Raw genomic sequence first — 26,098 nt, 5'->3', positions numbered from 1 at the left:
TCAGCTTTGATTACATGCAAACCCTAATTAGGGTTTGACCCAAAAGATTCCACACACATGATGCAACAAGGTGAGAAAAAAATTAATTACCCATTATACCCATTATCAATTAATTACATTCTTGCCAAATATGGCATCCACTGTGCATTAAATGCACCACTTCTTTCAAATTCGCCTAATGCAACAAATGCTCCATGCAACAAATCACCTATTGTGCAATATATGCACCATCACCTCTGAAATTGACCACATGCAAAAGATGCTCCGCTACCTCATTAAGTGTGATGGCTTCCATGCATTCTGCCAACACTTGGTCAAATATTCCAACAAGAATGTGCCACTCCTCTATGCGGTCAAATGCAATGAATCTTGTAATGACGGCCTCCAATTCCCCTATGGAAACACTTGGCACATTCTCCATCTAGAATTCCAGCAAGGAAATATCTTCTTCGCACTTGGAGAAGAACTTCTCCCAATCTACCACTGCACCTTGAGTTTTCCGCATAGTGTTGGAAAACAAGGAAACATTTTCCAGATGTGCCTTGGAAAATGATTCCACAAAGAAATATTCATGTAACCTACCCTTCAGGAAGTCAACTGTTAATTCATCTTCAGTCAACCTTCTAGCAAATAACGCCTCAACTGCGTTGAGGACTTCTCCTTGTATTTTCCAAACTGAATCCCTCAAAGATGTAAACTCCCTGCTAAATCTTTCAAAACTCCTTTCCAATGCAGATGGCATAAAACCACCACGAGAAGTCATAAACTTCACTTTCGTAGACAACCTTCCCATCAATCAACGTCTACCTGGGAATTCTCATTAATGCTCTAAGTAACGGAATATTCAGGTCCTATTAAATGTGCACATCCTCCCATGAACTATCCGTCATCTCCAGCCTGTTCAAGATAGCCTGAATTCTCCATTGGATTTGAGCTAGGTCTTCAATGAATTTTTCAGCTGAACTGAAGACATCTTCCACCCACTCCTTATAGCATTGAGCTCTTTTCTTGACCTCTTCAGTGGCATCAATAGATTCCTTAGGAAGAGAAGAGGTAAGTACAAAGAATGGATCTTCCTCTCTGAGTAGGTGCTTAAAACTCCGCACATATTCACACAAAGCCCTATTTTGGCCCTTCAGCCTCTTAATCTTTGCTTTCATATTTTTCATTTTCTCCTTATTGCCAAGGAAGATTCATCAAAATCTTCCACCACCTGTGCTATGGATGCATGCCCTAAATTGACTTCTCTAATTACACACTCATCGAGCTTGATTTCACTTGTATCTTTATCTACGATAGGCTCAGCCAAATGCAATGTTTTGGATCCCGACTCGTCCCTTGCAATCTTTGAAAACTTCCTAGCTGCCTTCTTTTCTACAGGTTTGTCCATTCTACTGAGAAGTTTCTCCAACTCTTGTGCTAGATCCATTTCTTCTTCCGGCTCTCTCCTCATTCTTTCCCTCAACCAGTCTGAAGCGATAATCGGCTAGTCCTAAACTTCCATGTGCACTTGCTCCTGCAAAACTTCCTCCAAGTCTTCCAAAATTGTTTCTATGAAACCATTCTGCTATTGCTGCTTTGAATTGGGGGCATGTTCCTACCTTTGATCCCTCTACTAAACAGGTCGATGGGAAGCACTAATGCTAAGCATTCTTTGCGCTTGTGCATTGTCAAGAATATTTCTTGGTGGTTGATTCCTGGACTTCATGTGTGAACATTTCAACTCCTTGTAAACTGGAAGAGCTAGCCAGTGATTGTGCTTCCTCCACCCTTGGCCTTTTCTATTGCGGCTCTTCCGGCTGGGCTTCGTTTCTCTTTTTTGTTCTTGACTTCTTAGAAACATTCTTCTCTTTACTTTGCTCAGCTTTGTTGTGCATATTGCACACACACCCCATCAGTTGACAAGGGACCCCCCTAAATTTTGTCTGCCAGTACGGGAGAAATAAGACCAAGTCTTGTGAAATTCGCCAGTAATGGGTAATTTGCAAAGTTTTTTTTAAAGGTTTGCAAACACCTAAAAGGTCTGAAATTGGCAAAAGGCCTAAAAATCTCGAAGTTTGCAAAAGTGCCCAAAATCCCAAAATTCACCAGAAGGGGGTGAAAATGTCAAAGTTTTAAAAACCTTGCAATTGCTCTCAAACTACCCGAAAATGTGAAAATAAAATAGTAAGGCGTTAACTTAAAGTTTGCGGAAGTGCCATTTAGGCCGAATTTCGAAAACGTCTAAGTATGAACTTTTTTTAAAAAACTTTTCGAACGCCCCTCTTGCCCGAAATTGCCAAGAACAACTAAATTCGCAGGAGAAAGCGTTAAAACTTGGGAAATTTTCAAATGACCCTCTAGGCGTTAAATTTTAATATTTGTTAAATTAAATTAATTAATTATTCAAATTGATTTATTGAAATGAAATTGATCGTTCGCAGGTCGCAGGACGTCATTAGAGAACCAAGAGAAAGACCTGAAACGCAAATCGAAGAAGGATCGCAATCAAGGCCAGGCACTGAAGACTGGAAAAGAAAAAAGATGTGGGAATGCGCTGCAGGAGCACGAGAGCAACCAAACATTGGGAACCGTGCCGCTGAACAAAGATGAAGTCCACCACCAAGACCAAAGACCAAAGAACACTTTGAATGCTGCAAGTTTATGCTTTCTCGAGAAAAAGCACACAGCTGGATTTAATTCCAGGAATTCAATTTCTAAAAAGCTGAAATTGAAATTGCTTGTAGGTCCCACTTAGATATTTTGAAAGAAAGGGGAAACAAGTCAATTGTGGACAGTTATGTCCAACTATCGGATAGACTCAAATTGAAGCCAAATAGTGGCAGGTAGTTGAAATTGTGGTTTAATGGATGAGAGAGAATTTAATGGGCATGGGTTAAGATTGCTAGTTTCTGGAAGGCAGATCAGGACCCTTGGATGCAGTCCATCCTAGCCTTAGATTCAAAATTGTAAATTCTATAAAAGCCAGAGGCCTTTCTTTTGTAAAGGGTTAGATGGTTAGAGATTTTTGTTAAATAGTTAAGACTCTGGTGAGAGAGTTAGATTTTAGAAATTAGAATAGGTTAGATCTTAGCAATAGCATAGAGATGCTACAGAAATTGTTGTAATAGGCAGATGAAATCAGTATATAGACATTGATTTGGTGTTTATTGTCTTGTTTTCATCCTGTTTGCATGGTTTCTTTTAGCATTTTAGATAGATCTTTTTGTTTTGGATGTACAGGTATTTGATAGATTTAGGCTCATACCAATGAGGATATATTGATTGTGTATCCTTTTGTATGGTTAACCTTAGCCTTTAATTGTGCTTAGTTCAACCGCAGGTGTCTGTCTAGGCTGCGCCAGAATTGGGTGCTTAGCCATGTTCCTGCAGTCTGAAAATCTTCCAAGTCCCCTTGAAGATTGCACCGTTCCTGCAAGGTTGTGAGCTATTCTGGCCAAGCAGGAATTGGTTATGTTGAACCTGTCTACCCGCATACCCGTGTTGTTAGTTTTAGATCTCTTATCCCTTCCATTCTGATTTTATTTCGTAGTCTGAGAATCACAGCAGACCAAGTTGTTGCAAATCGTAAATCCCCTTGTGCTCCCAGCAAATCACATCGACCACTGAGTAATCCCGCAGTCAAGACTTGACAATCAAAACCTTGATGTCATCCCCTTTGATCAAACAAAAAACAGCATTAGGGATTTCCTTATCTCAAGAGAGGATAGGATACTCAACGAGCACATTCTATTCTGCGTTGGCCGGATGGAGTCTATAGCGATGTGACTTTAGACACATCAACAAGCTCCTTCTTGCAGAATTTCTCCTTCATCTTGGACTTGTGATGACCCCTCTGTGGCTTCACTATGGGAATCCAGGTTTCCCATCAATTGGTAACTCAGGCGAACATTTCCTGCCTTCAACCTTACGATATGTTGATCAACCCAATGCCTAGTGAATTTTAAGACTGGTCTAGTCAAAACATCCAAATCATCAATTTCTGGTTCCAACCAATTTGAGGCCTGAAAAGGCCTATCCTTCAAATTTTCAAATTCTGGTTGAACTACATTCCCATCCTCCTTGACCTGATCCAGCACCTGAACTACTTCACAAAGTTTGATCATGTCAAGGGACAACCTGGAGAACATCCTTTTTCTGATTTCAACATCATCCCTGGCATTAGAACAATAGTCCTCCTGGCGGAATTTGTGCTTGAACTTCACTCTGGCAACCATCCTTATTTTGTTGTACGGATCAAAGTAGGATATGGCCATATGAGGTGTCAGGTGGTAAAATACCTATTCTTCTATGAAATTCTTAGCTGCCACTAATGTCCGACACATTTCTATATAATCACCTACAACAATAGGAAATTCAATTGACAGCTTCTTCTTCTTATGAATTGTCATTGGCAATCATCTGTTTGGTGAGCTCCAGTAGCACCATTTTGTCTGTCGGATACCTCAGTAGCTTATGCTGCAGAAAAGAGAATCCTTGAACACGGATATAGGTAAACTTAGGAAATTGAATATACCAAGCTCCGTATTTCTGTGTCAACGCTCTAGATGCCTACGACAACCTTGTATGGGGTTCACATTGTAATAATCTGGTTAAATGCATGGTGAAGATGTTGGTAACTAACTTGAAAGATGTAGTGTTGTACAAATGTAATTGTGGATAGCATTTGTGAACCTTCAATTGACCGGGTCCACATCCCATGGGTCCCTTTCCTAGCAAGCCATCAAATTTTCCTATTCTTGCCAATGAATAGATAACATATGGCTTCTCCTTCAAATTCGTCAGTGGCTCATGCACATAGTGGCTAATCAATCTTGCCCAATCTACTATCCCATTGCCTTCCATCACTTCACCGACGAAGAAAAACATCCGTGTTTTGAACATGAAGGCATGTGCACATCCCACAATTCTACTCAGCATCATCATGACGTCAACATACTCTTGCTTGAAGTAAAAATTGGTGATTTGTTTGGGCATCTTGGAAATATGTGGCCATGACTTCTGAATTGAGACTTTATTAATAATTTCAGCACATCTTTTCATGCTAGCATAATACATCATCGCAGCTCTATCCTTGGTTTTGTAAGTCATAGATTGGTACGTTGGAATCCTAAATGTCTCTCCAATAGCTTCAGCTGTTCGGTTAACCAGAAGCTTGCCATCAGATGTCAAAATTGCTCCTTTTAGAAGTATAATGCTTTGCGCACTCCAAAATCAGTTCTAGATATTGAATGGTTGGAGGGAAGCTAGCAGCTGAGACAATTCTGCTCTTGACAAACTTGATGGAAAGGGCTGACAAATCACGTCCTGCAGTTCCCAAAATTCTATTCTGAAATGTTCCCAGTTGGAAAGTTCCTAAGTTGGTGTCATTGATTTCCTTCCACTTTGAAATAATCTTGGACTCTAGAAGGAATCCTTTGAGCTCATTCTTAATTTGTGCCTGTTGAGAAGTAGCCGCAAGCATGCTGGATTCCACCATTCATACAAAACGGAATAAATTAACATTAAAATCATCATAAGGAATTTAATAATTTGATGAAGAAGGAATTCCAACGTGTATATTCCAATCTAGAACAAAATAGAACCTCTGCGAACAAGAACTTCTTAGAAATTAATATATTCTTCACTTCTGACTTTTCTCCACCTCTTTCTAACTTCAAACTTCTCCAAAAACCTGTGTGAGAAATGAACTCCAATCCATTGTTTAAATAGAATTTCCTTACCAAACTGCTAAGTTGGCAAAAGGTTAAAATTGGCAGCTGCAATTAAAATGTATCGTGTTTCCCTTGACAACTTGCCATGCAAACGGGTCCCGCAATCAAAGTTGATTTCAAAATGGAAATTTCCATAATTCCTTAAGTTGTGTCATAAATGTGGAATATTCCCTTTACATGTCGCCAACTCGCTGATTGTGAAAATCTTTCCATTTTGGATTCAAAAGGATATTTACAAAGGTTTTCCTTTCCGAAAAGAATTTTGTCAATTTTTCCTCTTGGAAGGAAATCATGTTCGTTTGGATTTTTGGAGAGAGAAAATTCCTCGAGGGAGAATTTTTTCGTGTTTTTGAATTCATCTTGTTTGGAGGGAGATTTTTGATCATTCAATCACTTTTCCCATTTTTTGAGAATTTTTTTCCAGACTGAGCTTCGGAATTCAGGAGAGAAAATTCTCTCTCTTGGCCAATTTTGTTTGTGCCTTGAATTTCTTCATCATTGGTGAATTTTCTTCCTGAGGAAGGAATTTTTTTATTTTGAACTTTTTGAATCATTCCTCACCTAGAATTCCATTCTCAATTTTGTCCTTGTGAAGAAATTTTTGAAACCTTGGAATTTTCCTCCTCTATCTTGTTTTGGTGCCCATGCTTGGCCTTAGGGTGGAAATTTCATGTTGTGAAGGATCCTTGCTTAGGAAGGAAAATTCCTCCTGAAGCTCATTTTGGCTCCCTATCCTTGATTTGGAGTGCATTTCCCATGATGTGAAGGATTTTAACTTTGCCTTGGAAATTCCTCCTTCATACTTGTTTGGCACCCATCCTCTAATTGGAGCACATTTTTCACTAGGTGGACGAATCCCAACCTTGGAGGAAAATTCCTCCTCACCTCTCATCTAGCACTCTACTTTCTTTTACTTGGGCGCTGAATACATGTGTTGCAGGAAAAGTATGTTTGGGAGGAAATTCCTCCATCACCCTATTCTAGCGCTCTTCCTCAAGTCTTGAGTGCTATTTTGATGTTGTGTAGGAATCTTGGACTTGGAGGAAAATTCTTCCATCACTATGCTTTGGCGCTCTCTCCTTGGTCTTGGGCACTAAAACCACCCCATGCAGGAACTTTGACTTGGAAAGAAAATTCCTCCCATAGGCCATTTTGGCACCATGATTCCAACTTGGGCGGAATTCATACCATGTGGAGGATTTTTGCATGGAGGAGAGGATTCTTCCACATCCCTGTTTTGGCACTCTTGCACATGTTTGGGTGGGATTTTGCAGTCATGGGGGAAATTATGCCCAAGGAGGAAATCCTCCTTGAGGTCTATTTGGTGCCCCCCTTCTATACTTGAGTGCCATTTTTGGATGGTGAAGGATTCTTTAGATTTTCTTCAATGACTTAGCCATTTTTTCACCTTTCCAGATTGGGATGCCATTTTTGGATTTGAAGTGGATTTCTCTACCTTAGACTGATTTTTCAATGTTTTTTCCACTTCAAGAAAGAATTTCACACTTAGCCATTTCTCTAATCAATTGTCTACTTTTTCAACTTTCCGGATTTAGACAGATTTTCAAGAATGCTCTGCCTTCAGTGTCATGACCACTGCCTAAGGGGGACCTACCTAAAATAGACTTACTAAAAGTAGTAAGTACTTCAAAACAACATATCTGGGCAAACTAGGATAGGGTGATAATATAAATAGAAAGTTACTAAAAATAGTAAGTTTGATTTTTGGCCAAATAAAGACAATCTGGGATGTAGTGAAACTTACTAAAAATAGTAAGTGCTCAGAATTCGCTCAAATTTCACTGGTAACTTCCTTGAACTCTGACTTGATTGCAATGTTCAGATTTTCCAAAACCCTAAGGAAAAGACATCAAACCTAAGTCTGAAGGGCAAAACCCTAAAATAGACCAAACGAGTTCCAAACAGCACCAAATTCGCTCAAACGACTTGCAGACTTGATCAGAATTCACCAAAAACACTTGCAAACTAGGGAGACCGAAAGGATTGCTGCGAAAAGACCCAAAGAACCAAAACCAAAAGACCAAGAGAACCTAAAATGTAGGGGGTACCCATTTGGAATGGGGTGATGTGTGATTATGTCACAATAGGACCCAAAACAAAAAACATGTGAAGGAGGAAATCCATCAAAACTTGTGGAAGGCTTGTATCAATGGGAATAAATAAACGTGAGGATCTAAACATGAAGCATGTGGAAGAGATCAAAGTAACATAAGGCCAACCTAAACATTAAGGTAGTTGAAAAGTGTGCAAGAGCAAGTAAAGAACAAGCCAACCTAATTAAGCACCAAATTAATTTATTTTCAAACCTCTAAGCGTGTCCAAGTCGGCCAAATAGAGAAGGAATGAATTTGAGGGATATGGAATCATATAAAACTAGGTCAAATCCATCCATTCAAATGACAATTAGGTTTGATTCACAGTAAATAACCAGCAGAGCAGGCCTCAAGCAAATTTTATCAGACAGTGCAAAATTGACAAGGCTGAGTTGGTGTGATTTCTGGAAGTATGTTCACCCATTCTTACAGCGCCCGATTTGGTGCAATCAGGTCTAGGCAAAATGTGAAAGGGTAGACCTGAGTCAACATCAGAGGATCAGACCTGATTTCAACAATAAATTCCATTAGTCAATGATTATTTCCAGATTTGAGTGGATTTTTGGTAGACATAAAAAGTAATGTTTTAAGGATGTTCGGGGTTGTTTTACTTGCATGTTTCTTAATTTGTTGTCTTTCAGGTTATGAAGCAAGGATGGAAGGCTCTACCAGGAGGTAGAATGTTCAAGGATGGGAAGACTTAAGATATTGCAAAGGTACGACCAATACTTGGGAGATTGGTCTACAAACCAGAAGGTTCAAAGTACTAAAGAAAGCAAGTCAACATCGGGACAGGGAATCAAACACTACAACTTCAGGGATGCAGCTACTACATAAGGATTTCTTTACAAAAAATCAAGGTATCGACCTTGAGGAGTCAAATCATGGAAAGAAGGAACACCCTACAGGCATGTTTCTTTTACACCCAGCAATAAAACTCAAACTTGGGGAGTTAAAGATCAGACTTGAAACAATGGAGATTCAGACCTAAAGTATGAGCAGTCAGTCATAAAATGTATTAAACTCGGACCTAAGAAACATCATAAATCAGACCTGAGGTTTGCATAAGATGGGATAAAGGTTGAGTTTCAAATCAAGGAAGACATTGTGCCTCATGTATAGTGGTATCAAAGTGACAGGTTTCATTAGCAAAGCACAAGTAATATATTCAAGACAGAAAAGATAAAAGGAGATCAATCACACCATGACCAAAGGATTGCTCAGCAGGGCACAAGGAGCCCATACAAGGATCAACATAGACGAGTTCAAGAAGATGAAGAATGATACATCAAGATTCAGCAACATAAAGCCTTCAAGTTTAACAATGCAAGGAGGGAACATAGGACAATCTTGAATTTCCTCTAGAAAGCCAAGAATTATTGCTAGTACAAGTGAGCTAAAGTGGCATCCTATTCACTTTCAAACAATTCAAGTTGTGACAAGTCAGCATGTCCAAGTGCATTGAACTTGATTCATCTAAAGGTGGAGCAAGTGACACATGGCAATTTATCAAATATTGTTTTATGTAACTAACCTCAACTCTCATTGGTTAGAAATCAAGATGCACATGTGTCCAATTCATTGTAATTATTTCATTGGCCAAAAGGAAGTTTGATGTAGCAAACCCTAATTAGGGTTTTGTTGTAAGATCTCGGCCATTGATTTGAGAATCAATATGATCCATTCCTTGTAAAGAGGCCTCTATATAAGGCTCAAACCTCTCTTTTGTAAAGGTTAATAGTAAGTAGAGAATACACATTAGAAGGCAGCTAGAAATAGAGTAGAGTAGGAGAAAAGGAGATTGTTGCCAAGAACTTTGTTGCAAGAAAAATATTATTTTCATTGAAGATATGGTGAATCTCATGTTGATGAATCTCATGTTGATTCAACATTTTGCATGGTCTATTGTGGATGATTAATGGCGAAATTCGCATGTCCATACTACTTGTACTTTTCTAATTGCCAAATACTTTGCATGGTCAATTGAACTCTTTATATAAGCTCAACTTCGATTGTTAATCACCCATTGATATGCATCACATTGATGGTGTCTATGTTGTTGGTGGTGATTTGACCATCATAAGATTGCCTTAGAAGATTGCACTAGCTTTGTGGAGTTGTTCTTTGCATGGCAAAAAAAAGTCTAGTAAGTTTCGCTAATTCATTCATAGTCTCTTACATTCTTAGGATTAGATTAGACTTCTTAACCCTCAATTCCTTTTGTCTTGTTTCAAATCAAGTGAATTTCCACGTTCCAGCCGTATTTAAGCAGCAAGAGTTCAAGTACAAAAGTAAGTCCCCCTTCTGATTCCAACGATATCACAATCAAACCTTTGAGTTTATCCACACGTCAAGACTTGACATTTGGAACCTTGGAGTCACCTCAAGTGATCACATAGTTCAGCATTTTAGGAGATTTTGTTCAAGAGAGGATAAGATACCTCGGTATTTTATTTTGTATATGAAGTGCATAAAAACACATCAACAAGTATGATGAAGATGGGGCATATTCCCAGATTGTATCGATTAACTCTTCTAAAACTATCTCTTTATCACATTTCACTCTTCCTTCTTCATAATTGGGAATTTTCCTTCTCTCATTCATGATGTTTGATCCTAATATGTGGAACGCGTCCTTAGTATGATTGAATACCTTGTAATAGTTGTGAAATCCTTTGTTGTTTCTTCATCCTCCTGAATTCAATCCTTGATTCCTTGATTCCTTGATGTAGTACCATCAATGACATCCTCAAATCTCTCCAATCTTGACCTTGGAGTTTTGGATTTCCAAAGAAAATTCAAGACAATTGCAATTGAATTCTTCCTTATATCGATCCTCGCACTTGCTATATTGAAATATTCTCTCCTTCATTTGTAATTGCTCCTCATTCATACTTGCTTTTTCCTTCGTTGTAATGTGATCCTTCTCTTGATGTTGTCCTATCCTTTGTTCCTTACACTCCATGCACTTTATTGCTAGCCTTAAACCTTGTCAACTTTTGATTTGGCCTACAAAAATCTGAAATTTAGATATTCAAGTCTGGAAATTGTTTAAAATCAGGTCTGATCTTGACTTTCTGCTTCAAATTTACTCAGATCATACATGAAAACTGGTAAAATATACTCCACAGCTCGGACTAAATCAGGCTAATTTACTCGTCCTCTTGGCTGGAAATTTGACTCCTTGTGCATCCTTGTGAAGTTCTCTTGATGCATCAAACCTTAAGGATAAAGAGATTTTGCATCAAAACTTTAAGAATGAATGAAAATAATAATAACACTTAACAAATCACTCTTCCTAAAACCCTCCCAATCTGGAAGTCCCAATAGAAAAATCAGCAAATGTAAATCTGGAAATGCTCCTTGATGTATCATCTTGAAATACAATTGAACTCCTTGATAAGAAACGATTTAGACTTTGATCTTTGATCGGCCTATTCTTCTTCCTTCCAATAACTCAACATTTGCTTTGAAATCCACCCTCCAATGTTGGAAGAATCTGATTGAATTTCGAATTTTAAATAACCTGCTGACTGATTGTGAATTTAGGAATACTTCCTTGGTGCAAATTTGTTTGGGAACTTGAATTTGATTTGGAGTTGATTGGGCACCTTTCCTTCTTGTTTTATAGGCATTGCAACAAAAAGTTGCACCCTTTCCTCTTCCTAACAAGCCGACTTTTGCATTTAAAACGTTTTTCATTTGCAATTAAAATTTAAATTTGTAATTGATTGTCAAGTCGGCTAGCCTTCTTGCGATTTTGGAATTTAAATAATTATTCAAGGTAAAGTGCTCACTCCATGTTTAACTTGCCATTGAAGAGTAAAAATTTGACTATGACAAGGAGTGGAAAAATGGAAGGCAGAAGGAAGATTTCTTCTTTCAAAATTGACCTTTTAATCATTCCTTCAATCGCCAAGATTAGGAGTGGAAAAATGCACATGACAAGGAAGATTTTGTTTTAGCTCTCGAAAATTCATCATAATTTGGAGTGGAAATTCACACCTCGCAAGGAAGACTGGAAAATCACAAGACAGAAGGAAGATTTTAATTTCATTGTATTACAAGGACATTCTCAAATTCCACTCAACACTCAAATTAGACCAAGAGTGGAAATTCAACATGCACAAGGAAGGTTCCACTTTTCATTCCCTTAAGATTTCACTTTCTTCTTTCATCATCCAAATTAGACCAAGGGTGGAAAATCGACATGCACAAGAAACAAGTGCAAATTTGACCTCTAGAAGGACGATTTTAATTTCATCCTCCCTCTTCCTTCCATTTCACTTGCATAGTTCATCAATTTGCTTGAAGAGTGGAAAATCAAACCACACAGAGAAGGTTTTAATGTCCTTGTATTACAAAGAAGTTCTCAATTTCACACCATATTTTGCCTCATAAATTTTCCCCAAGAGTGGAAAATCGATCTCCACAAGGAAATTTCCAATTTCTCTCACTTAACATTCACTCTCCAAGAGTGGAAAATCGAACCTTAGAAGAAAATTTCCAAATTTCAATTGCCTTAAAACAAACTTAATCATTTAACAATTGGTTTCAACTCTTTTTCAAAGGGTGGAAAAACGACCCTTAGAAAGAAAATTCCAATTTTCGCTCACCTTGACCTCTTTCCTGACAACCTTGCAACATGACAAGACTTGACAACTCTTACAAAATATCGTCAATATTGACAGTGTTTGCAAAATTGTCAATATTGTGCATTAGCTTGTACCCTCCAATCCTAAGGACCCTTCCTCTAAGCTAGCAAACGTTAACAACTAAAGAAACTACCACCACACTAAGCAAACTAACAAAACAACTACGCTAAAAAGTGAAAAGTGGGGTCCCCATTTGCAATGGGGCGATGTGTGATTACGTCACAACACATCCCAATGCCCTAATTTGGGTTTGCACATTTTAAATTAATAATAAATTCAACTTATGACTCCCTTCACCCAAAAGATAATCTCTTCATTAATATTTTTAATCAATACCATATAACTCCCACAGTGCCAATATTAAAACTTTATATTATATTAAATAACATTAGTTAAATATTTAATTTAACTTTAGCATTTAACATTATTTAAAATAATAAAAACTCTAAACATCATTACTCACCAATATATCTTCAATTTAAACAATCACCAGCTATACAAAAACCAAAACTAAAGAAACTACATGTTGAAGTTAGGGGAGACCAAACTATGACCAGCTGTCAAAAATAGTGGTTACTAAAAATAGTAAGTCAGCCCAAACCCCAACTGAACAAACAGTGTTGAAACTAACACTTACTAAAAATAGTAAGTCTAGGATGACTTGTTTTTAGTAAGTCTTGGACGAGTTGTCCAAAATCACTCCAAAAAGTGTCGTTCAACTGCAATACATCCTTTGAGCTCATTGGTGGCATCAAAACCCCCTTCTAAACTAGCTAACACAGAGCCTAAAAGATGGTACCAGCCACCTTGCAAGAGGACCTAAAAGTGGGGACATTACATCATAGTTATATCGAATTAGTTCCAAAAAGAAAGTCATAAATCATCACTTCCTAAGTGTCGATATCAGTAAAATATTAAAACGCTATATAAGTTTTTGTTAAAAGCATGAAATTAGAATGGCATTATATATGCCCATCAATTCTACTCATAGATGTGGGTAAATCGAAAACATTTCATTGTTGACAGTGGATGTTAGATGATGATGTCTTACAAAATAGTCAAGAGGTTCAAATTGCAAACAACACATCACCCACGTCCATATGCTATCGAATGAATAAGGGCAAAGAGATTCGTGCTGATCAATATTGTTGGCATTGCACCTCTAGATGTTATATCAGGACAACCCTAGATGTGTAAGTGCCATTGTGTCTATGAGGCTAGACCTCAACATGTCACTTTCAAACTCTAGAACCAAAAGTCTCATGTAGTAGAAGTGACACCTATGAAGATAGTGTCTTTGATAATCATGAAGCAATGCCAATATGTGAGTGCAACCACCAAGACATTTTCTTGCTCTTGATCAATACATATTTGATCTTTTATATAATAAGACTAATACTTGCATTGATGAACAAAAAAGCCAAGAACCAAAAAAAATATTATTTCACAACAAGAAGCCTATTTAAGGTGCCCAACAATTGCCAAGCGAATCACAACCATTGACAACTAAATCCTAACAACTATCCACAAACCATCAAAAGGGTGATACAACATTACAAGTTAAAAATACAGACTACACCTGTCCTCTCAAACAGAAAAATCAAATTCCAAGTGGACAACCAGAGGACAATAGTACAAATCATGTAATATCAAGAAAAATGTTCCAAAGTGATGATAGTACTATAGAGGAAGAAGGGGCTTCAACATGATGTTTTGCTAGTTCAGCAAAGACTACCTGGTCATAACCCAAATGTTTCATAATGAAGAATTGATGAAAATCTTGCAAACATTAAGCTTCTAATGTAACCAACTTTAAATCTACATTGGTTTCTTCAGTTGGAAGGCAAAAAGAAAACTTATGAAGTATACATCGAGAAGGTAATGCACTATATGGAGAATGTACTTGCAAGTGGCCATACAATTAAACAAAATATTTTAGAGGACCAAAATTATAACATATTATGCGCAATCAACCATTCTCTACTAGGGTTTGAAAGTTCGTCTGAGTAATAGTTTGTTCGTCAAAGCCACCTATGAAAGCAGCAAATTTGCCAAACTCCCTTGTCTACTTCATGCTACCATCTGCAACCTAGACAAAGGGGCACAAACATGTTCGGGACCATCCCTGCTACCTTCCAATCCACTTTACACAGACATGCATCATAGAAAACTAGATTTGCAATATACAAAATCTCCTAATCACAAACCAAAGATGCACTCTCCACATGTCCCCAATAATCCACCTTGAGTGATTCAACAATTCAGATTAATTGTAATGTCCCCAATTTTAATATAGTGACTTAATTAAGTTAATTAATCAAGTGGTCCTAAATTTTAAATAATATCATAAGGACTTATTTAATTAATTAATTTAATTACTAAATAAAGGGGCCCAAATTAATAAGATAACAAACTTTTGGTAACGGTCGTTTGTAAACCTTTGGGAAACTTCCTGGAGCCCGTTTATAAGGCCGAGTTTGGCATAGTTGTAGGTATGATGGTGAATTTGATGTTTTCTTTGTATTTGTGAATTCCAGTTGGAGTTTGGTACTGTGCAGTTTCAGAGGTGCAAGATCCTCCCTATTCTGTGATTGCAGTTTCGGTGGTTCACGACCACCCTAGTCTGCCATTGGAAATATCATTCCGATATTTCATATTATGCTACAAATCTGTGAAGTCTTCATTCGAAGACAAATCTGTATTAGACAGCGATATCTGATATTGTGTTTAAATAATATTCATAATTCGAGCATTCCAGTATTCCAGTAATTGTTCGTAACATCATTGCTTGTCTTTACATCTCTCACTTTCCGGGGCCGAGATTATTAGTTCTGCAAAGGAGAATCAACCAGCTAAAGGAGCATACGAAGTGTGGGCCATACGGTGGAGGTTGTACAACGCAAGGCGTATGGGGATTGAGTTGGTTGTACGGTGGGTTGGTCGTACGGTGGAGAGTGTTGACTGTACGATGGAGGGAGCAATTGACCAGAGGGTGGAGTGTGTTGACTGTACGGGGTGGAGGCTATTGATCGTATGGGGAGGTTGTGCTGCCGAGTACGGTACACTGACATTATCCCTTTCTTCCATTTCTATAGTCATCCCAAGCATTCCACAGGCTGGCAGGATTTTAGCTCTGATACCACTGTAGTGTATCGTACTCGGGAGCACAACCTCCCCATATGGTCAATAGCCTCCACCTGTACGGTCAACACACTCCACCGTATGGGCCACCCCGTACGGACAACGCGGTGGAGGTTGTACGGAGTGTGGGCCGTACAGTGGAGGTTGTAAGACGCAGGGTGTACGGGGATTGAGTTGGTAGTACGGTGGGTTGGCCATATGATGGATAGTATTGACCGTAGGGTGGAGGGTGTTGGTTGTACAATGGAGGAAGCAATTGACCGAAGGGTGGAGTGTGTTGTCTGTACGGGGTGGACTGTACGGTGGAGTGTGTTGACTGTATGGGGAGGTTGTGTTGCCGAGTACGGTACACTACATTAATCATGGAAAAAAGGATCAAAATTGAGTGGCATATCATTTTCCAGCAAAGATAGACAATGCAAAGCAACATAAGCATCCTCAGTTGAAAAATTTGCTTCATTCCTATGGTTATTCAATAGGATTCTAATCAATAATGAACCCTATACAGCTTTCGCATCCAAGGCATTATTTCATTACATGGGTGCAGCTGAATAAATTATGGCTTGGGTCCAAATGGACATGTTTCATGGAGAAACAAGAGAAAATGAATCAGGTCTTTTGAAACAATAAATTCTTATCATTTGCTCAGAAATAACTTAAGGCACCATATGGTAATTTGCATCAACACCACCATAATATCGGAATATAAATCAAGTCAGTACTGTCGAAGTAATGAAAAGATATAAGAAAATCTTAGTCAGCGTGTCCTCAAAAATTAATAGCAAATTAATTGTTAAGGAAATAATATTATCCATATTTCACCCCATAAAATTATAAGGCAGTGCTAGAAAATTGCTTGTCATAAAGGGGATTCAGGTAAATACACAGCATTGCTTCAGAAAGAGATACTATACCTTGCAACAACAATGAAAAGCTGAAGAAGTGCCAAAAATATTCAAGTCAAGGATAAGAACTTGTTCAATTGCGATATGAACATACACAATATATTGGATGAAATATGTTGCACTTCATTACATATAATAAAGGATACGATTGAAAAAAAGATGAACCCAACATGTGACCAGCTTTGTTGTTCAGTTGCGATATCCAAACCCATATAAATAAACCTGCAAAGGGCATACATAATAAATTTGTATTTGACTCATTTCCATGAAATGATCAAATGAAAACAGAAAAGCAGAAAAAATCAGTAAGGTTTCCTGATAGTACACAAATGTCTCGGCCAAAGATGAGATTAGTTCAAAAAATCCAGCTGTCAAAGTTTGTGACTTCTCTGATAAATTTGAAAATGTATAATGTTTCATAACCTGCGTGCAATATGTCAGCTCTTTAGAAGTTTAGAACTGGTGACAATGCTTAGTTGATGCAATCATAATAAATAATAAGTCATGAAATTCTTACAATTCCACAAAACAGTATAGCAACAATTCCAGAAAGACCAAAACCCTCAGCTAACATATATCTACAAGGAAAGAAGTAACTTGTCAGAACAATATCAGTGAGCATGAAAATATCAATCTTAGGAATCCATTACAACCATGTTCAAAAGGAAAGAAAATTAACTTACGATAGATAAGGGAAGAGTACGAACAAGCAGCACTCCAGATTCTGCAGACTAAATAATAAAAAATGCCCATGCATTAAGAACCAGCAAACAGAAAATTTTAAATGTATTCAAGTAAAATAAGAAATATGTCAAATGAAGTCAATTTTCCTTGGGCATTAACTACCCTGCTTATGCAAAAGCATTAAGACAACGAACAAAGAACAAGTAAGATCAGGTAGGTGTAATCTTGCAGATACTTACTTGTCAACACCAAGTTCCGCATACTTGAACAAGTTCAACAGAATTAAGGTCTTCCAAGAACATGAAGCTGATTACAAAGTAAATCTAATCAACAACAAATTACAATGCATAAACTGTACTGTGTACCCAAAAAAGTATGAGTATTCAGAAAAAATGAGTAATTGCAATATTCAGTAGATGCCTATCACTTCATTGATTGAAGAGGACACAAGGAAATTAAAAAAGCTCTTAAGTTTTGGATTGAACCTAAATCATAAACTGCAGTCATTACAAACATGATTGGCTCATTGCTGTCAATACAACTATGCTCAGCTGTCAATATAACCACTGTAAACCTTCCAATTTAGAATAATCTAACCCTCTTTTGCACATGCCTCAAGGTAAGATGTTAGAAATTAAATTAATAAATAAATAGATATGGTTATGAAGTTTGGTATAAACCATGAGGCTGGCATTGGTAGAAAAAATGATCTTCCAAGAATATCCCAAGTACCACCAGACTTGAGGCTTCTACACAAACAGATATCCAGTCTATAAGGAAGTAACCATTACTGGTCACCATAATGCTATATTTCTTTGTGCAGCTTTGCTATGAAGATTTCTACAACTGACAAGATAGGATAGTTATATTCTCATTGCAGGATAGCACCTAAGAATAAGAAACATAGAATTGGACAGTTTATCGATACCAAAATCTCGAGAAAACAAGCAATTTCCAAGAAAGCACAGTGAAAATGATATGGGCAATGCCTCTCTCTAACGAATCTTAGCTACTTTTCCATAATCTATGCTACCATTACTCCTCTTCAAGTCCCATTGACCTACTTCTGGTCATTTGTGAACAATGTATAATTTACAAGACACTGTACCTATAAGGAGGAAAATAATAATATAGATTGTGTAGAGATACAGTTGACTAACACTTTGATTGTGGGCCAGTTTGAGGTGCATGGATTGATGCCAATTGACTGTTGACTTGGTGGTCAGCACCTCCTTGGGGACTCGTGACATGGCTTAACCGCCTCCCATGGGTCAGGTTAAATCTGGCGTTTGTATCGGGCATCGATAGTTCAAGCTTTTGGTGCAAGGGCAAACAATTCCAACAATTGGTATTAGAGCCTTGGGTCACGGGTTCGAGTCTCCCTTCAGTGGGTGCTGAAGCCTCGGTGCTGAGAGGGAGATTGTTGACTTGGTGATCAGCTGGTGGTCAGCACCTCCTTGGGGACTTGTGACATGGCTTAACCGCCTTCCATGGGTCGGGTTAAATCTGGCTTTTGTATCAGGCATTGATAGTTTGATCTTTTGGCACAACGGCAAACGATTCCAACACTAACAAGTAACACAGAGAAGGAAACCCCTGTAATCTGGTCCATAATCTGACAGGGGTAGGAAGTTTTTCTTGTGTTCGTCAAAATAAGGGTTACAATAAAACTAAACCCAACACAAAATTGGCAATGGCGTCGGCTTAAATGCTCAAACCAGAGCTGGTTCCTATCTCAGGTTTACACCCAATTGCTGGGTAACAATGTCCTCTCGAAGGAGGAAAATATTCAAAACTAGATCAGGCCTATAAGTTCTACACCTAGTCCAGCCTTGTTGCTTTTCATGAATGGTTTACAAATAGATGGTCTGCAGTTTTAAAAGACTCTATAGATATCTTTCCTAGTGTGCAAGGTTTAATTGTGCTGTGATGTAAGTCTTTGGACGATAGATTGTTAAAATTGGAAAAGAGCAGCTCATTTAGGGATTAGTCTTTCTCAGCTTTGCCTATATGGGTTTGACTGCCCTATTTCCCCCCTTCAATTATGGGTTGATTTGTGCTTCCAAGGAATTTATAATAATTCTCCAGGCAAATTTTTGAAGCTCGATTTGTTGGGACTTGAGTGATATTCACCTGCAAAGAGTCTTTGTCAGAAGAGTTTGTCTATAGAATGCTTGGTAAATGCAGTGAGATTTCATGTAATGCAATACAGCATATGTGTTGACTTACATGTGGTGATGTTGTGGCAATAAGTTGTTGTGCAACATACATTCTTTCTTTACATGTGAGGCATTGTGACAGCAACCACAAGTCATGGAGAAGAACTCGAAGCATGAACAATGATCCAAGAGCACGTGCAACAGAACTGGAGTTTGCGTGGCACAATTTGGGAGGAGGATAATGCTCTCAAAGATGGCACAGGGTATAGCAAGCAATCAGAAGTGAAGTTGACTGTATATGCTGCCGCAAGAAAGGAATTAGCAGCGGTGGATATATTGGTAACATGTATGTATACCAACAATGTAAAAATTGTAACTATCATAGCAGCAAAAATCTTTTGGGAAAAAATTAACAAACTAAATGTATAAGATTTTTTCAAAAAATTGGGTTTTAATTGGAAAATAAGACTGATATTTAAAAACGAAAAAAGAAGAGAAAAATTTGGTTTTTAACTTAAAAGGCATTCAATAGCATGAAAATATAGAGGAGCTAATTGAGAGTTAGGACAAGAATTGTGGAATATAGATTTTTGTCATTTATGTTAATATCAATGATTACATCACATTGCACATTACATACTTCATAGTGCATAAATAATAACTAGATAATAATAGTTTTCAAATTTTCAATTACAATGTGCGTTATACAAAGTCAACCTACAATCTACGACAAAGTTCCAAAAAATTAGACATAGACAATGACTCTTGCTACTACAAATAGAGCTACATTGTGGGAAACAAGTCCTGATAGGTAAGTCTAAGATGGGATATGGGCGGAGTTCTGAAACCTTGAGGGAGCCTACTTCTAGACTGGTTTCCAAGCGCCCTATGACAAGTAATTTCCCATCCTCCATTAGGGTCAATGATTAGGAAAGAACTAAGGATTGGGGATTAAGTATAGCAACTGTCAAATGTATTATGAATCCTAATTGTTCCTTAATTTTAATAATCTGATATAAGACATATTAATGCATAGTGATTTATGTTAATCATTGGGAGTTGGCAGCATCCCAGTAGGGTACATTGCACAAATTGATGCATGCCAACATGGCCTCATTGTGCAATCCATTATTCCATGCAATACCCTACAATAAAGGTTGTGAACCGGCAGTGTTACAAGGAATAAAAAATTGGAACTATGGCTACCTTCATTTGCTTGATCCCCATATTCATGGACGAATAGCAAGAGAGACCCCTATATCTACCTTTGATCCTATAAAACCCATGATACCTACGAATGCCTCTGTTTCCCTTTGTTCTCTACTTTCCTCTAATCATAAGATGCAAGGAGAGCTTTCCACAGAGACACCGACACCCCTTTACACCAACCCTAAACCTAAAACGGTCCCACTAACTAAAAACAAAAAACAAACTCATTTTGCCATTTTCTAAATTGTGAAGAAAAAGACAGAATAAGAGAACATTTATGAGAAGAGAAGAGAATAACAAATGGAAGAAGGCGGAGAGCAACAAATCTAGATCATTTGAGATAAGTTTACTTTCCATTGTTCATTTGCTCAAATTAATTCCATTTTTTAAAACCTGTATGAGTATGATGTACGCTATACTAAATAGTTCTTAGGCGTCACCAATGGGGCAAAAACCAGAAGACCAGCACCTCGTCTTACCATAGTGAATCAAAGTGCTCCAGCACTATTGTTAGAAATCTACATTCATGATAGTAAACTAGGCACGGATCAAATATTTCTCTGATGCAAACAAGAAAGTTCTAGACAAGGCTCAACATTAAAGCTACAACCACTGCATGCATTTGGTAGTCTGCTACTATACACACCTCTATAACAAGCCTAAAGTCTGAAGCATGCAGCTGTAAATTACAGCACAGAGAGATCCAAGATTACTCCCAAAGACAAAGATAAGTTGGCCTTGAACAATGCAATAAGTTAGCAAAACATCGATGTTGTAGACTAACTTTAATGCTTATCTTGCAAACAAAAAGATGTATACAGGTTGGATCAAATAAGACAAAAGCATTCAAAACAACTAAAATATATCAAAACATCCTAGAAAATAAGTTCATATCAAATAATTTTCGAGAAGGATATTAAAGAGGAACACAGCGCCACTGCAACCCCTGCACAAAACAAATTTGGATTTAAATCAATAGGTGAAAAAAAAAAAACTATAAGAATCATCCTAAAGAAATAAATGGCTAACTTTTTGCAGGTAACACACTAAAACCCTTGATATATATGCAAATGTGTTTAAGACAGTTTCTTATCATTATGATTGCAATCTTTATACATGTAGAACAAAAGAACTGTGAAGGAAATTACTAATACACAGCATATGTATTAAAAACTATCTATGATGCAAATGGAATTTCTAGGGAGGCATGTAAACTTGTAAACATAATGAAGGTGTTTCCAATACTTCCAATAATGGAAGAGATTTCTACCTGTGCTGGGCTTCCAAACATTTCTGTAATTCATCTAGTATTAAATACCACATCCACCACCTAAAACAATCAGCTAATTTAAGTCTACTGAATAACATCTCTTTAGAAAATCAAAACACTTATTTCACAAGAAATGTAGATGAGACCTTGATAAACAATCCTGACTAACAAGCATTTTGGTGACTATGGTAGAATGTTATATGCTCACTCTCCTTCCAATGAATTTGTTTCCACAAACATGTACAAGTGAGAAACATAAGCATCCCCGATATAATGGGAGACAAAATCTGTTGGTGATAAATCACCTACTTATGAATAGTACTTTGTTATGTTAGTTTAATAAATGGCAATGTAATGTTCCCGTAGGGGTTGGTAGTTGCCTACAATTGGTATCCCTGCCAAGCACCGAGTAGTTTATATATGTTATATTGTAATGGGAATAGGATCACTGTTGTTGTATCCAGTTTACATGTTGAAATAAAAGCTATATCTTTCTGCTGTAATTGTTCTGTAAATGATATATATTGTTACTGTTCATGTACTTGTTATTTTCTGTTTACTTCTGGTAGTCTAAGAACCCATACTGTAGTGAGTAAACATTTTGGAGTTGTTGCCAATACAAACTTGGAGATCAATATGGCGGCAAGCAATAAGCACGTATAATGGGCCAATCATTCGAGCAGCAATTACTAGTAACTGAAAGTGATACACAAGAAGAACTGACACAGGCAGAAGTACTGGAGGATCAATTGACAGAAGACTTGGTAGACCTGTGGGAGGTTTCGGTCACCCAATACGTGCAGAGGGAAGCTCAGGAGAGAGCGCTCCTTGAAAGCACGGTGTGTGGCGAACTCACAGTGAATACCATCATCTTCAATCTTCTTGGAAGTCTTCCGAAGTTGTTGGCGAGGAAACTGATCGCACTACAAGACCGAGGGGAGGAAAGCAACCGTAAACGACGTTGGCAGCAAGTATTGCAACGGTACGAAGAATGGAACCGTAGGGAAGAGGAGAAGAGGGATACGAGCAGACGTCGTACCCCTAGCAATTAATGCCCCTATGACCGAGCAAAGACTAACAATGTACTAGAACCACCCGAGAGGCAATGGAGGGATCAATACAAAGATCTTTCCATGTAAGAGAACAAACTGAGCGAAGACAACAGTTATGGGAACTTGCTAAAGGCTTGTAAAGTCCAGAAAAGATAAGTAAGAGTCGAAGTGTGAGTCGAAGCCGTAGTCAAGGGAGGCAGAAACTGTGTACATGGAACCAGTTGGTAGAGGTTGCTAGGAACCTACCACTTCCAGATGTAGCAAAGGAAGATCTCGCGACCAGGCCGCACACTCGACATCAAGTGAAGATTCCAGAACTGAGTCTGAGAACAAACCGTCCAAACACTCCGAACATGACGAAGAGGAAGCACGGAACCTTGAAGCCGAAGTTGTCAAGATCATTGAAACCAACCTGTACCGAATTGGAAATTTGTCTAGGGCGGACCAATCAAGAATAGGAGGGCCTAAGCCGAGGACTCCGAGAAGAAGAGACTATAGAAACGAGGGTGACCAAAGTGAAGAGGACATAGAAGGTGGATGCATAAAGAGTTAGCGCATGGCCGGGAGTGCAAGAGAGGCACCACAACGTGGAGAGCAGGATGGTCCAATCTAGTTGAACGCACACAATACCTTCCAGGCAACACACGATACCTTCCAAGCAAGGACAATGTTGCACTATCTGGAATGTCCCCTACTTGATCTATTTCAATATGCTAAAATTGATTGTTTCTCTTCAATTAGTTAACAAGTTCTTATTTATTCTCCTCACTAGATGATTAATTTCATTATCCATAGTTTTTAATATAGATATCAAACCCTGCCACTACTTCAGTTTTAAGGGAGAAGGGTCTATGCATGTTACCAAAGCGCTTAGAGACCAAATACAATAGGTTCCCTCAAAGTTTACAGATCCAAGCCCTTACCTATCTTGCGTCTATACCCTCAAGGCTTATGGGTCGCTGATCCCCACCCTATCTTGGGACTTAACCTATTGCTTGGATTTAGACTGTCCCTCTTCGGAACATTTCATTCCCATCTTCTTAAATACTGACAGTAATAACATGATTTAGACTATAAGTATACTAATTTCTTATGTATCATGAATATATATGAAATTAAGTATGACAGTAATACATATTGCAGTCCATATTAATATTACAATTAATTCTGCATAAGAACATTATCAGGTTTCATATATTAAACATACATACTCAGCTCATCCCCATGCATACCACCAAGGACAAAGATGTTACTACCTATAACTTAATAACAGTTCTGATCTTATCAATCCATGGTGATGTTATTGGATGCTTTAGTTCATTTCCCTTATATCTCTCAATGTGAGGGAGAGGTCACACCTCTTCATCATGCATGCCCTTTGGCAAGAGACACACCCTTTCACCATTAGCAACTTTTGAAAGAGTGCAACTCTTCATTATTTCTGCCCTTTGAAAGGGACACAACCTTTCATAATCAGATCTGCACTTCTATTTGTTGAAATTAAATAGCTAGTTCGAATTATTTGATGGCAATATATATATATATATATTGTAATAACTTAATTAATTACAATACTTGTAATAAAAAGGGCAGGCCCTATTTGGGCAATAGATTTAACTTGTAAATTGTATATGGGTCCTGACCCATATGTAACTTGTAAATTCAAAATTATATCTTGGCGCCAGAATATGCAAGGCCGACCAAGGTTTATTGTTGACATGAATTCATATATAAGTAAGAGGATTTGAGGATCACAAATCATCAATCACAAGCGAATATATCTCTCTACCTTATGTGATCTGCTTCCAGCTGCAATCATCATCATCAGCAAAAGGATATTCATCAAGTGTGAGCGAACTTCAGCGAATTGGTTTCTTGTTGAAGCGAATCTGATCTAGGAGTGCAAATCTGTCCTAGGGCATCATAACCTCATATACTCTGCCGAATTTCTGTTCTTGTGGCTGGGCGAATTAGTATGGAATCTGAGTGGTGAATCTACCTTATATCTGGGCGAACTATTGATCATTCTGAGCTCCATTCCAGACCCGAATCTGATCACCATTGTGGAGCAGACTTGTGCCAATTATGGGCGACTATGCTGGGCGATATTGAGTTGTCTAACTCACTAATTTAGAGCAGCGATCATCCTCTTCTATGGTGCCAAAACCCTACTTGTGGGATCAGCGAATTAGGGCCTGCACGTCAGTGATTTAGTTTGGGCAAAGCTCTACCCTAGGTTGATGACTTAATCAGATAAGTGATCTGATCTTCATTGTACTTGTAATTTGCTCATGATTAAAGGATTTTGATCTGGATTTGATGCTGGGTTTTTCCTCCAAGAGGGAGGTTTTCCCAGGGTATTCTTGGTGCCTTGTCTCTTTTGTGTGATTGCTTTGTGTTATTTATAAGTTATTCTAAATCTGATCACTAAAATCAACACTATTTAAATCAGATCTGCACTTCTCATTTTTCAAATTCTTCCCCCCTCAAATGAGTTTCTGTTCTCCCTTTTATATCTCATGTTTGAGGGAGTCACAACTTATCATTTCATGCCTTTTGACCTTTCATTAGCTTTAATCAAATTTTAATTATATTTAATTATATTCTTTTATATTTTAATTTTAATATTTATATTTATTCTTTTGTATTTTAAATTTTTATTATTATTTATTATTAAATTATATTTTAAAGTAGGGACATTACACAATCAAAATAACCCGAAGAGATAGAAACTTCCAAAGTTCTCGAGAGATGGATTGAAGGACCATGTACGACATTGTAAAATATGTATAATGGCAAGCAAATGGCCTAGATGACCAAGACTACTAGCTGAAGGCATTTCCTACCACCCTTCAGGGGATCGCCATTGACTACTACACAGACCTCAACGCTAAGAGCAAGGTAGGATGGACTAATCTAAAGAAGGCGTTTGAGGAGGAGTTCAAACTCCTGACGGATGACAACAAGATTGTGGCTGAAATCTATAATACCAAGCAAAGGAAAAAGTGAGAATGTGCGTGCTTACAATTGTAGGCTGAAAGAATTGTTGAACAAGATGGAACACCAACTAGTCGATGGATTGAAGAAGAGGTGGTTCCCAGAAGGACTTGTTCCATCCCTCAGGAGGAAGATGAAATTTCCTTCACCCTCGTATGCTGAAGCGTACAACTAAGCGATGGATATCAAGAGTGAAAG

The 26,098-nt window shown here is 37.9% G+C and overlaps 1 protein-coding gene across 4 annotated transcripts in view; it reads right to left on the bottom strand.

Annotated features, from left to right (window-relative positions):
• The window catches only part of LOC131061420 (sodium/hydrogen exchanger 6), a 117,482-nt gene that overhangs the window by 18,497 nt on the left and 72,887 nt on the right, over window positions 1-26,098 (bottom strand). For 3 of the 4 annotated variants that reach the window (XM_057995079.2, XM_057995077.2, XM_057995080.2), the window contains exons 10-16: window positions 21,499-21,527; window positions 17,453-17,484; window positions 17,213-17,260; window positions 17,047-17,107; window positions 16,855-16,952; window positions 16,676-16,751; window positions 16,539-16,558 (exon numbers count right to left, since the gene is read on the bottom strand). In XM_057995079.2, coding sequence (XP_057851062.1) covers window positions 16,539-16,558; window positions 16,676-16,751; window positions 16,855-16,952; window positions 17,047-17,107; window positions 17,213-17,260; window positions 17,453-17,484; window positions 21,499-21,527 — 364 coding nt within the window. The remainder of the gene's footprint in view (window positions 1-16,538; window positions 16,559-16,675; window positions 16,752-16,854; window positions 16,953-17,046; window positions 17,108-17,212; window positions 17,261-17,452; window positions 17,485-21,498; window positions 21,528-26,098) is intronic. The other variant, XM_057995081.2, reaches the window with a different exon arrangement.

Source organism: Cryptomeria japonica, chromosome 8 (genome assembly GCF_030272615.1).
Source record: "Cryptomeria japonica chromosome 8, Sugi_1.0, whole genome shotgun sequence".
NCBI classification, from domain to species: Eukaryota; Viridiplantae; Streptophyta; class Pinopsida; order Cupressales; family Cupressaceae; genus Cryptomeria; species Cryptomeria japonica.
The sequence above is the reverse complement of the archived record's forward strand: the minus strand, read 5'-3'. Positions and strand labels throughout refer to the sequence as shown.